This window comes from Mizuhopecten yessoensis, unplaced genomic scaffold (genome assembly GCF_002113885.1).
Source record: "Mizuhopecten yessoensis strain PY_sf001 unplaced genomic scaffold, ASM211388v2 scaffold2441, whole genome shotgun sequence".
In the NCBI taxonomy this organism is placed as follows: domain Eukaryota; kingdom Metazoa; phylum Mollusca; class Bivalvia; order Pectinida; family Pectinidae; genus Mizuhopecten; species Mizuhopecten yessoensis.
The window spans coordinates 292,195-306,156 of NW_018404548.1; the positions used below are offsets into that span (position 1 = coordinate 292,195).

The following is a 13,962-nucleotide window of genomic DNA, read 5'->3' on the forward strand; positions in this document are numbered from 1 at the left end:
AGTTACAGCACTCTGTTACTGTATGTAATAATCAGAATAGTTACATCACCCTGTTACTATATGTAACTAAACCATGCTATCACTCTGTAATAATCAGAATAGTTACAGCACTCTGTTACTGTATGTAATAATCAGAATAGTTACAGCACTCTGTAACTTTATGTAATAATCAGAATAGCTACAGCACTCTGTTACTGTATGTAACTAAACCATGCTATTACTGTGTACTAATCAGAAGAGTTACAGCACTTCTAGTGAGTACTTACATCATTGTATAGTTACAGCACCCTGTTACTTTATGTAACTAAACCAAGCTATCACTCTGTAATAATCAGAAAAGTTACAGCACTCTGTTGCTGTATGTAACTAAACCAAGCTATTCCTCTGTAATAATCAGAATAGTCACAGCACCCTGTTACTGTTTGTAACTAAACCAAGCTTTCACTCTGTAATAATCAGAATAGTCACAGCACTCTTGTTACTGTATGTAATTATCAGAATAGTTACATCACCCTGTTACTGTATGTAACTAAACCAAGCTATCTCTCTGCAATAATCAGAATAGTTACATCACCCTGTTACTGTATGTAACTAAACCACGCGATTCCTCTGTAATAATCTGAATAGTCACAGCACTCCTGTTACTGTATGTAATAATCAGAATAGTTACATCACCCTGTCACTGTGTGTAAACTAAACCAAGCTATCTCTCTGCAATAATCAGAATAGTTACAGCACCCTGTTACTGTTTGTAACTAAACCAAGCTATCTCTCTGCAATAATCAGAATAGTTACAGCACTCTGTTACTGTATGTAACTAAACCATGCTATTCCTCTGTAATAATCAGAATAGTCACAGCACTCTGTTACTGTATATAACTAAACCAAGCTATTACTCTGTAATAATCAGAATAGTCACAGCACTCTGTTACTGTATGTAATAATCAGAATAGTTACAGCACTCTGTTACTGTATGTAATAATCAGAATAGTTACATCACCCTCTTACTGTATGTAACTAAACCAAGCTATTACTGTGTAATAATCAGAGTAGTCACAACACTCTGTTACTGTATGTAATAATCAGAATAGTTACATCACCCTCTTACTGTATGTAACTAAACCAAGCTATTACTGTGTAATAATCAGAGTAGTCACAACACTCTGTTACTGTATGTAATAATCAGAATAGTTACAGCACTCTGTTACTGTATGTAATAATCAGAATAGTTACAGCACTCTGTTACTGTATGTAATAATCAGAATAGTTACAGCACTCTGTTACTGTATGTAACTTAACCAAGCTATTACTGTGTAATAATCAGAATAGTTACAGCACTCTGGTACTGTATGTAACTTAACCAAGCTATTACTGTGTAATAATCAGAATAGTCACAGCACTCTGTTACTGTATGTAATACTCAGAATAGTTACATCACCCTGTTACTGTATGTAACTAAACCAAGCTATTCCTCTGTAATAATCAGAATAGTTACAGCACTCTGTTACTGTATGTAACTTAACCAAGCTATTACTGTGTAATAATCAGAATAGTTACAGCACCCTGTTCGTCTTTGTAACTAAACCAAGTGTTAACAGCTGATATTAGTGATGAGTGAGTTTACCTGATCTTCCACAGTCACTACAGGACACCAGTTCTTCAGGCCGATTGCTCTTCTTGTTCTCCAAGGAATCCCCAAGACAGAAGTCGCAGTAGTTGTTCGCCGAGATCTTGTCATCAATGTTGCTTTTGTTAGCTAACCATGACAAGATTACAATAAATGAAACACATCAATTAGATTGCTTACAGCTTCTTCTCAGGTAAATGGGGCCAGGAATTCTTACAACCTTACCTCCAGTTTATCACTGCATTGAAACTACAATCAATTTCTTTGTGTAATAAATACTTGGAAACAAGGTATTTTTGTTTTTAGGAATTAAAATCATATGATTTAATTTTTGTTTTAATGCTGTGATAGACTCTGGGTGTTTTGTTTTAATGCTGTGATAGACTCTGGGTGAAAAAGTAAATTCCTGACCAATGTACCTGTTCTTGTTCTTTGATAAAAAAAATTGGCATACATTGATATTTAAAGCAATTTTTATCAAAATTGAAGTTGTAACATTTACAGAACTTACCATGATTAATTTAAATGACCAGACTTTACATAATGTATATATATTTTATAATTTACATACTAAATAATTATAAATATATGTATATAGGTTAAGCTTATATAGTGATTGCTTTAAAAATACACAGAACTGAGTTATGAAAATTTATAAATTTGATAATCTAGATGTAAATAACCAAACCTACACAAGCTATATTTAGATATGGTACAGTGCACAGGCATGCTAACACATAACAAGCGTAAACATGCAAGCAAGTGGTTGTCAGTACAATGATGACTATGGTATGATGAAACATACATAGTTCACAGCATCCCATGTATATTACCTTAAATATCTTCGGAGGAAAAAAGTGTCCTCTCAGTGGACAAAGGAATCGGCAAAATATTTCACAACACTTACCAGGTAATATTGATTGATTGACAAAATTTTAGTACTTTTAAATACTACAGGATGATAGTTTTAGAATATTTCAGTAAATTCACCACAGCAGTGATATACACTGACAATGATGAAAACATCAATAACTAGTTACTTATAAATAATAAGGTATGTATCTTACAAACTTAACACAAATAATTACCATAATTTCCTCAGATTGATACTGGAAGAAATGTTAAATGTTTTTTTCTTTAATCAAAACAAAGATTCGTAATGGGTCTACTGTACTGGTAGATATTCGTGCCAATATACATTAAATGAAGATCTCAAATGACCTTGAGAACGGTGTTTGTTTGTGACGTGGGCTCGCTCAAGAGAGATGGACATCTCAAAGAAAAGAAAAATAGGAATGATAATGGAAAGGGATAGCCACAATATAGGTATGTGTGAAGAGATTGACACATGATGAAAGGGATAGCCACAATATAGGTATGTGTGAAGAGATTGACACATGATGACAGAACCTCTTTAGACCAGATACCGAACACACACAACATTACACAAAACAAGTACCAATAACACAAAAACAGCAGTTTATATTTTTGGATTTCTTATATTTCCTAAGAACGGAATGTAAAGTCAAAATTAATTGGTGCAAAAAGGACAAATTAAACAAAAATATATTATTCTGTGAGGGGAGGTACTAAGTTTTAAACCAGGATTAAACAGTCCAAAATGTACCTTTATAACAAGATGCAAGGACTAGCTAAAGGTAAATACAAAACACTGTCTGATTAAAATATAAAATAAAACAGGAGATAATGGTTTCAGGTAGCACATGTTTAATAAACTATAGAACTGGTCATGAAACAGGGATACTAAAAATGGAAAGTGGTGAGTACATATTTACAGGGAAAGTTGTGTAAACACATTGATGAGTTCATATTTACAGGGATAGCTGTGTTAACACATTGATGAGTACATACTTACAGGGATAGCCGTGTTAACAGTGATGAGTACATATTTACAGGGATAGATGTGTTAACAGTGATGAGTATATATTTACAGGGAAAGTTGTGTAAACACAGTGATGAGTACATATTTATAGGGATAGCTGTGTTAACAGTGATGAGTACATATTTACAGGGAAAGTTATGTAAACACAGTGATGAGTACATATTTATAGGGATAGCTGTGTTAACAGTGATGAGTACATATGTACAGGGATAGCTGTGTTAACAGTGATGAGTACATATTTACAGGGATTGCTGTGTTAACAGTGATGAGTACATATTTACAGGGAAAGTTATGTAAACACAGTGATGAGTACATATTTATAGGGATAGCTGTGTTAACAGTGATGAGTACATAATTACAGGGATAGCTGTGTAAACACAGTGATGAGTACATATTTACAGGGGTAGCTGTGTAAACACAGTGATGAGTACATATTTTCAGGGATAGCTGTGTTAACAGTGATGAGTACCTAGTTCATATTTATAGGGATAGCTGTGTTAACAGTGATGAGTACATAATTACAGGGATAGCTGTGTAAACACAGTGATGAGTACATATTTTCAGGGATAGCTGTGTTAACAGTGATGAGTACCTAGTTCATATTTATAGGGATAGCTGTGTTAACGGTGATGAGTACATATTTACAGGGATAGATGTGTTAACACATTGATGAGTACATATTTACAGGGATAGTTGTGTTTACAGTGATGAGTACATATTTACAGAGATAGCTGTATAAACACAGTGATAAGTACATTCTGTAAGTAATAATGCTATATTAACAGGGAAACTGTGTTTACAATAGCCATGTTNCTGTGTTAACACATTGATGAGTACATATTTACAGGGATAGCTGTGTAAACACAGTGATGAGTACATATTTACAGGGATAGCTGTGTTAACACAGTGATGAGTACATATTTACAGGGATAGCCGTGTTAACAGTGATGAGTACATATTTACAGGGATAGCTGTGTTAACACATTGATGAGTACATATTTACAGGGATAGCTGTGTTAACAGTGATGAGTACATATGTACAGGGATAGCTGTGTAAACACAGTGATAAGTACATTCTGTAAGTAATAATGCTATATTAACAGGGAAACTGTGTTTACAATAGCCATGCAAAATATAATCTAACATACAATCATTAGTAGATAATAACCAGCGACAGTTACATATTTAGACAAGACATAAATACCCAGCGACAGATACATATTTAGACAAGACATAAATAACCAGCGACAGATACATATTTAGACAAGACAAAAATACCCAGCGACAGATACATATTTAGACAAGGCATAAATAACCAGCGACAGATACAAATAACAAAGACATATACAAATAGCAATGAATGATACAAATTACAGCAGCAGGCTCATATTACTGTGACAGACAAAAATAACACTGCAGCTATTGTCGGTACATCTATAGGTACACAAAGCCGTAGGTCGCCACATTTACAGCATTAACAGCAACAGGTAGATAAAGTAAGGTCAGAACTGACAGAAAGCTATACGGAGACCAGATGATAGACAAGCCAGCCCACACACAATACAAACCAGAACGACTGCTGGTCCGTGTGGCGGGCTTGGGAGAAGTGGGGGGAAGCACCTCCTCATCCAGCATGCCGTTATGGAAGTGAGTGTAATGGTAGGCCAGCCCAGGCCGCGTCTTGTAGCGAGCACCACAAGCTGTCAGGAGGAAGGGCAGCTTATATCAGTACTTCTCACATAACTACTGACATCATATCACATAGTAAAACAGGTGGTGGGCAAAGGGCACAGTTGTGACAGAGACTGAAAACTGGATCTTTATTCATAGAAGAAAAATAAGAAGAGTTTCAAAGTACCATTAACATGGTGTTATAACATCTTTTTATAATCACGATACTGCATCGTACCAAAATAGTTTAAATCATCCAGGAGCCCTTTATGCATTTTATATTGAATGGATTTCCTTCAGAATTTGAATATTTTGAACTTGGTATGACATTTTCGCTAATGTGTAATTAATGATACATGTACTTCAATGCACTTTTATAATTAACAAGTTCAGTTGTAACTTTTACCTGTAACTAAGTCCTTTACCTTCTGTATGTTTTGAATGTATATAGAAGTTTAGGGCGGATTCCTGAGATTCTAGTAAAAGATGCCACATTTCAAAAAATATTATTGATAAATTATTTTGTGATGTCTATATAAGTCCCCAAAACTGGTCTGAATACTGTGATCCTTCTGATGTTGACAGGCAGTACAGAGAGTACATACGTAGGTACAGATGAAGACAACGTGTAGGGCACTAACAGACTGGCAGTAATATTATGTACCACCTGAGGATCAAGAGCTCGTCATTCAGCAGTGACAAAACCTGACTTTTTTGTAAGTCTATGCCTATCTGGTAGTAACTAGCCAGATATNCACACACACACACACACACACACACACACACACACACACACACACACACACACACACGCACACGCACGCACACACATGCACGCACACACATTAATCATTGACCTCCCCCACCCTTACATACACACACACACACACACAAATTAATCATTGACCTCCCCCACCCTTATTTACATGCCACTTCTAGTCAGTGATATAACAAAACTGATGTAATGAAACAATACTTTTATATTAATTACATGATATTGGAGAAAGAAAAAAATGCATAGAGTAAAAGTCCTCTTTAGTGAAGACTCCAAATAGTTAAGAGGCTCACAACGGTGGCAGCCCCTGTTATTCCAGGAAATAGTTACTATCTCTCAGGTATATTTATATAAAGTTATGTAAGAAAAAATGAAATATTCAAAATCTTAAAATGATTAATGTAATCTTCCACATTTTATTTTACACATGCTAAATCTTCCTTTAGCATAAATAGCCTGCAGTACTTTTACAAGTTCTCACAGTCATTTTAAAACCCCAAAGGTGTATAACACATCAAAGATATCAGATTTAAATGATAGAATGATTAAAACTTAACACAAGTCTTGATCAGTTGGAAACTTTACCGTCACAACATACGCATCCTTAGAAACTTGACTAGCTTTCTCAAAAACTAAGTCACAAGGCGCATAGATTATTTGAAATTCCTACAAGCATTTAAATAGATACATTGATATTTTTCAATCCTGTTCTATATCTTTACATAAAAACAGATAAATAGGAAACTCTCACAACCATAAGGCACCCTCAATCTTATACCTCCACAAGCATATGGCTTCTCCTTCTCCTCAGGAGCATTTACATCCTTTTCTGTGTTTTTCTTTCGTCCACGATTTGACTGAAACCAAAGAAATATTTGAAGAAATATAGAGAAGTCACAAAAATACAATCACTAACAATAGAGAAACTTATATATCTATACATTTCGGCAATAAAAGTGAAATCTCTAAAAATATCTATAGTGTATGCATGGCTATTTATACTGTATACAGAGTACTGTAAACCTACAATGTGCTGTTTTACTGTATGCATAGTAATGACAATATGATTATGTGCTGTTGTAGTTTTGATATATAAACAATATCAAATATATCTTAATGCTAATGATACATGTCATATCTGGGAATAAAATCATTGATAGCTAGCTATCTACAGGAGTATCTACATGGTGTGACACCTAGCCATCTACAGGAGTATCTACATGGTGTTTTTCCTAGTCATCTACGGAAGTATCTACATGGTGTGATACCTAGCCATCAACAGGAATATCTACATGGAGTGGTACCTAGCCATCTACAGGAGAGTATACATGGTGTGGTACCTAGCCATGTACGGGAGTATCTACATGGTGTTTTTCCTAGTCATCTACGGAAGTATCTACATGGTGTGATTCCTAGCCATCTACAGGAGTATCCAACTGGTGTGGTACCTAGCCATGTACGGGAGTATCTACATGGTGTGACACCTAGCCATCTTCAGGAGTATCGACATGGTGTGGTACCTACCCATCTACAGGAGTATCTACCTGGTGTGATAGCTAGCCATCTACAGGAGTACCTACATGGTGTGATACCTAGCCACCCCCAGGAGTGTCTACATGGTGTGGTACCTAACCATCTACAGGAGTATCTACATGGGGTTGTACCTAGCCATCTACGGGAGTATCTACATGGTGTGATTCCTAGCCATCTACAGGAGTATATACATGGTGTGATACCTAGCCATCAACAGGAATATCTACATGGAGTGGTACCTAGCCATCTACGGAAGTATCTACATGGTGTGATACCTAGCCACCCCCAGGAGTGTCTACATGGTGTGGTACCTAGCCATCTATGGGAGTATCTACATGGTGTGATAGCTAGCCATCTACAGGAGTACCTACATGGTGTGATACCTAGCCACCCCCAGGAGTGTCTACATGGTGTGGTACCTAGCCAGCTACAGGAGTATCTACATGGCCTGGTACCTAGCCATCTACAGGAATATCTACATGGTGTGATTCCTAGCCATCTACAGGAGTATCTACATGGTGTTGTACCTAGCCATCTACGGGAGTATCTACATGGTGTGGTACCTAACCATCTACGGGAGTATCTACACGGTGTGGTACCTAACCATCTACAGTAGTATCTACATGGTGTTGTACCTAGTCATCTATGGGAGTATCTACATGGTGCGGTACCTAGCCATCTACAGGAGTATCTACATAGTGAGGTACCTAACCATCTATGAGAGTATCTACATGGTGCGGTACCTAACCATCTATGAGAGTATCTAGATGGTGTGGTACACACCACACCATGTAAGCACGTGTCTATGTGGTGTGGTATCAAGTTCAAATTTATTAATTTTAGGTAAAAATACATACAATATTTACCTTCTTCTTTTTCTTTTTGATGAAAGTTTCCTCAAAGTCACTTATGTCTGACTGATCGTCCACTATTTCCCCTGCATCTGGTGGCTCGCTAAGATTTTCGTATTCATCGTACCAACGGTCCTTACTCGACTCACTTTTGTACTCCAGATCCTCAACATGAATCTCCCCCCGGATGGCAGGATTCTCAACTGTACTGATCTGGTGCATATCTCAAGAACAAGGAAGCCTCATAATCATATCTTGGAAGCATTGTACGTGTATTAGTGTAGCATTATAGGAGTATACATTTAGGTTCTGTTATGTAGTGATATCAGTCCTGAGTCCTATACTCAAAGAATTTTGATGGGACTCAGAATTTAAACATAAATACTTAATACTTAAATTTAACATTGTGGAACCCATTGTTTTGAGTAGTACAGTTGAAAAGGACCCATGAAAACAAATTGTAGATTGATCACTGGTTATGTATCATCAATATAACACAATATCTTGGATGAAAACATTCACAATGGGTTTTTTTTGTATTGGTTCTGAATTTCTTCTGAAATATAGGTGGGGCTGTCAAACATTAAAATAATATGTATTTTATACTCCTTTTGCAAGACAAAGGACGAAATATAAATGCCGTAACTGATTTGTAATTAATATAAAGCTACCTGCTTCTCCAGTCTCTATATCGCTGGCTTTTGTTACGCTGACATCTGCTGATGACGTCATAAAGGCCAGTCGCTTTTTCTTCTTCCAGCGAAGAGCAGGATAAGAATACATCTGACCATATGTACTTCCTGTAAAACAAGCACAAGAATTTGTGTAATCGGAAATCTTTCTATGTTGCTAAGACAACAGGATGAAATCTTTCTATGTTGCTAAGACAACAGGATGAAATCTTTCTATGTTGCTAAGACAACAGGATGAACTCTTTCTCCTAATCACCTCTGTAAATGATATCAGTATACACTGTCCTTCTATGTGGTCCTGAATGATTCAACACATTCACACGGCAATCGTATTATATACCCCTTTCATTACAACAATCATGGATATTTACATTAAAGCACTTGGGGATATGTAATCTGTGTACAATTATATTATATAGTTTGTATGAAAGAACTTGCAAAGCTAATACCATAAAAGCATTTTAGATATCATTTTTGTAGAAACTTTATCATGATTGTCTGACTACCATACACCTGGAATCTTTCGTACACATTCACTTTATTTCACTTTCAAAAAGTTACTTCCGAAACACTTTTCATATATTTAATAACTGAAATAAATAAACATAAATTTCATAAACGTGTCCCAAAACTTCAAAATTATCAGTTTTCATTCAAAAAATGATAGGTCCACAAACACTCTAAAGTGTGACACAAAAAAATATCTATTGAATTTATAAACCCTACTTGCATGAAATGTTATTTCTGTTGTTCAATATTGTGGTTTGATGCAGCCATACAGTTTAATAGGTGTGAGAATCCTAAGTAGACATGCCGGGGAAATCTCTGGCTTGTCCTACTACTCTGGTGGACAAGTGTGTAGATACCAAATACACATGAAAAGAAGCCATATAGGCATTAAATGATACAAACTGAATTTCACATACACACCAAATTTGGTTGAAATTGAATAATTTTACGGAAAGTTATTTAATAGAAATTAATTGACCCATCGGAAGTGGATAGCAGAATTAATCAGTCTGAAAATCAAACTTAGTCTGAGACTTGTCATTAAGAATATTAATTAACACACCAATTTTTGTTTAATCAAATCATTTTAAGGCAAGTTATTGCATAGAAACTTATGAACCAATCAAAAGTGGGTAGCTGCATAAATTATGTTTAAATATGCACACAAATGACACCTCCAATACTTCATGGCACTTAGCCTGGTGATTGCCCATACATGTATTTTTACATTGGTTCTGCATCCTTCTATTGCAATACTTTAAAGAAGGCAAATGTTGTTGTGAGACTATAACAACATTGTCATTTGCTATTGTAACGTCATCAATTTCATTGTTGTCAACACTTATTTGCTGTTTAAAGAACTGTCTAAATAACTAAATAAAGCATAGATACTCTATCAAAATGTAAATACAAATAATGAATATTTTAGCAAATATTGTTATGGTCCTATTACACACATTTCTATTGCTGACAAACTAACATAAAGCCCTACCTTTATTAAGTTTGTCATCAATAGCAATGTGTGTTACAAGACCATAACAACATTTGCTAAAACATTCATTGCTTAAATACATATAGGGGTCACACATATTATATGTAAATACATAGGGGTCACATATTATGTGTAAATACATAAGGGTCACACATATTATATGTAAATACATAGGGGTCACACATATTATGTGTAAATACATAGGGGTCACACATATTATGTGTAAATACATAGGGGTCACACATATTATGTGTAAATACATAGGGGTCACACATATTATGTGTAAATACATAGGGGTCACACATATTATGTGTAAATACATAGGGGTCACACATATTATGTGTAAATACATAGGGGTCACACATATTATGTGTAAATACATAGGGGTCACACATATTATGTGTAAATACATAGGGGTCACACATATTATGTGTAAATACATAGGGGTCACACATATTATGTGTAAATACATAGGGGTCACACATATTATGTGTAAATACATAGGGGTCACACATATTATGTGTAAATACATAGGGGTCACACATATTATATGTAAATACATAGGGGTCACACATATTATGTGTAAATACATAAGGGTCACACATATTATATGTAAATACATAGGGGTCACACATATTATGTGTAAATACATAGGGGTCACACATATTATGTGTAAATACATAGGGGTCACACATATTATGTGTAAATACATAGGGGTCACACATATTATGTGTAAATACATAGGGGTCACACATATTATGTGTAAATACATAGGGGTCACACATATTATGTGTAAATACATAGGGGTCACACATATTATGTGTAAATACATAGGGGTCACACATATTATGTGTAAATACATAGGGGTCACACATATTATGTGTAAATACATAGGGGTCACACATATTATGTGTAAATACATAGGGGTCACACATATTATGTGTAAATACATAGGGGTCACACATATTATGTGTAAATACATAGGGGTCACACATATTATGTGTAAATACATAGGGGTCACACATATTATGTGTATACCAGTGTCACAATAATTATTACCTCGCTGTCTACTCCTGTAGGGGTGCCACAGGTTCGTGTGGTTTTGTGCAACACCCGTCTGAGAGTCTAGGAAGGGCAGTCGGAGCTTTCTTTCAAGTGAAAGCCTTGTGTTAAAGCTAGCTGTGTGCTCCGTCATATCTTTAAATACAGTTTCCCCTCCCATACTGAAATTACAAAGTTAATTATAAGACAGAAAAAATATACTGGGTATGACGGGTACATATATATACTGTTGTGATAGTGTCATTGTATGATGATATTATGTACAGGTGTATTATAAAGTATTAAATGGTTACTATTTTGTATACCGACGGTGGTATACTATTTATAGGAGTCCATTTTTAACAGAAATCAGCCTTCTGCTTGGCACATTTCAGCTCAATTTTCAGGGTGCACGACACTAATTTGAATGCAAAACAAATCTGAAAAAACGGGTGCTGTGTAGGCCATGTGAAAATGTTGTAAACCTGTATGTTGGGTCCAATGATCTGTCTATATTTAGTGTGGTCAATTTGGACAGTGTGGTCATGAAGACTAGATGTGCTTCAAACAAGAATGAATATTTAGAGAGTAGTAATAGAGGGATCTCTATTTTACGACATTTTGATATATATAACTTTTGGGAATAGATATATTTTGATATATAGAACTTTTGGGAATAGATATATTTTGGTCAGATTTTTAAATATTATAAAGGATAGTAGATCGATATAAGTGATCCTTAATGAACACTGTTTTATATGTGTTATTTTATTTGTGTATAATATAAGTTACACTGACAAAACAATTTAACTCAGAAGATCATAATTTCCTGAAACCCCACTTCAAATGTATACAAGAAGAGGAGGTAGGAATTTTGTAGGTGATTCTTACAATGTCTAATATAAGTACTGTAATACATATTTGTGAAACTGCTATTGTTCATCCATTTGATTCACGAAAAGCGATCTTCTATATTGTAGTGAAGAAATACATAATCATTACTGGGTACTTGTAATTCAATGGAAACTTGGAAAGGTTTGATAGGAATTACTGTGTGAATCAGAATGTACTGTTATCTTATGCATTTCATGTTGTTTTTTTAATGCTGTTACTTTGGTAAAATTTACCAAAATAAATCCATTTGAGCGAAACCCTTGAGAGACTATGTTGTACAACGGAACAGTGGCCATGGTTTGTCACTCTAAATGCACCCACAATGTATTTGCAATCTGGGGTCATTTGGCCCCACACCTGTTAGCATTATGGGTTGTTTAGCTCTAAAACCAGTTTGCCCTTTGATACATATATTTTTTAAATTAATAAATTAATAACAGTTTTTATGACATTTAAAATGTCATCAAAACTGTTGTGAATGATGGAAAACTTGCTGGTTTTATGTTTCATGAACACAACTGTGTTCCCAGAGGTAAGAATGCGCTGTGTGCTAGTCGGCTATGCATAAGTCTGGCAGATTTTAATCTTACATATGATTTCAGCCACTTTAATTTCTAGCTTCATGCAAGAGGGAACTTTCCTTAAGCCTAATCAGTAGAGCGGACTGGGAAGCTTGGGATCCCTGGTTTAATCCTCCACAGAAAATAGTGACTAGGAGTCAGAACCTGGGTTCTACTTCTACCGTATACTGACCTACTTCACCTAGTTGAAGATTATGTCAGAGATCTACGAAGGGAAAGGATGGGGCAGTGACATAACTAGGTAAAAAAAGATGTTGTTTAATACTGAGCATTCCAGTCACAGATGGTTCTTGGGAAGAAGGATTGTTGTCTACAGGTAGTTCTGGAATGAAGTGTTTGGTAGGAGTATGAGTGAGAGAATCTGGTCTGTCGCGTTTGGGGTGTAAGAGTGTTCTGCTGGACTGAAACTAAGTTATGGGTAATTTTGTATAACATCGAGAGCTGTGCATCTTTACGTCTGACCTGAAGACTGCGCCAACCAAGATCTAATAACATGGCACCAACGCTAGAGGTGTTGTGAAATTTGTTGGTGACATAACGTGCAGCCCTTCTCTGTACCATTTCTGATTTTTCAATATCACATTTTAGGTATGGGTCCCAGACAGGCTATGAGTACTCGAGAGATGGACGGACGAGTGACTTATAAGCCTGTTCTTTAATGATCCTGGAGCTTATTTTTAAATTTCCTCTCAGGTAGCCTAGGGTCTTATTTGCTTTTCCAATGATGTTATTTATATGCGACTCCCATTTAAGGTCTTGTTGCAATGTGACTCCTAAATACTTTGTCTTATCAGCATGTTCAAGCGTGTGATTGTGGAGAGTATAGTTATAAAGGACAGGATTTTTGTTACGGCAGATTGAAAGAACAGAGCACTTATATAATTATCAGGGTG

The 13,962-nt window shown here is 35.5% G+C and overlaps 1 protein-coding gene across 2 annotated transcripts in view; it reads right to left on the reverse strand.

Moving 5' to 3' along the window:
• LOC110446003 (zinc finger protein DPF3-like) overlaps positions 1-13,962 on the reverse strand; it is a 19,822-nt gene that overhangs the window by 4,875 nt on the left and 985 nt on the right. The window contains exons 2-7 of one of the 2 annotated variants that reach the window (XM_021490931.1): positions 11,613-11,776; positions 9,032-9,160; positions 8,376-8,584; positions 6,755-6,833; positions 5,099-5,230; positions 1,625-1,756 (exon numbers count right to left, since the gene is read on the reverse strand). In XM_021490931.1, the coding sequence (XP_021346606.1) occupies positions 1,625-1,756; positions 5,099-5,230; positions 6,755-6,833; positions 8,376-8,584; positions 9,032-9,160; positions 11,613-11,776 (845 nt within the window). The remainder of the gene's footprint in view (positions 1-1,624; positions 1,757-5,098; positions 5,231-6,754; positions 6,834-8,375; positions 8,585-9,031; positions 9,161-11,612; positions 11,777-13,962) is intronic. The other variant, XM_021490932.1, reaches the window with a different exon arrangement.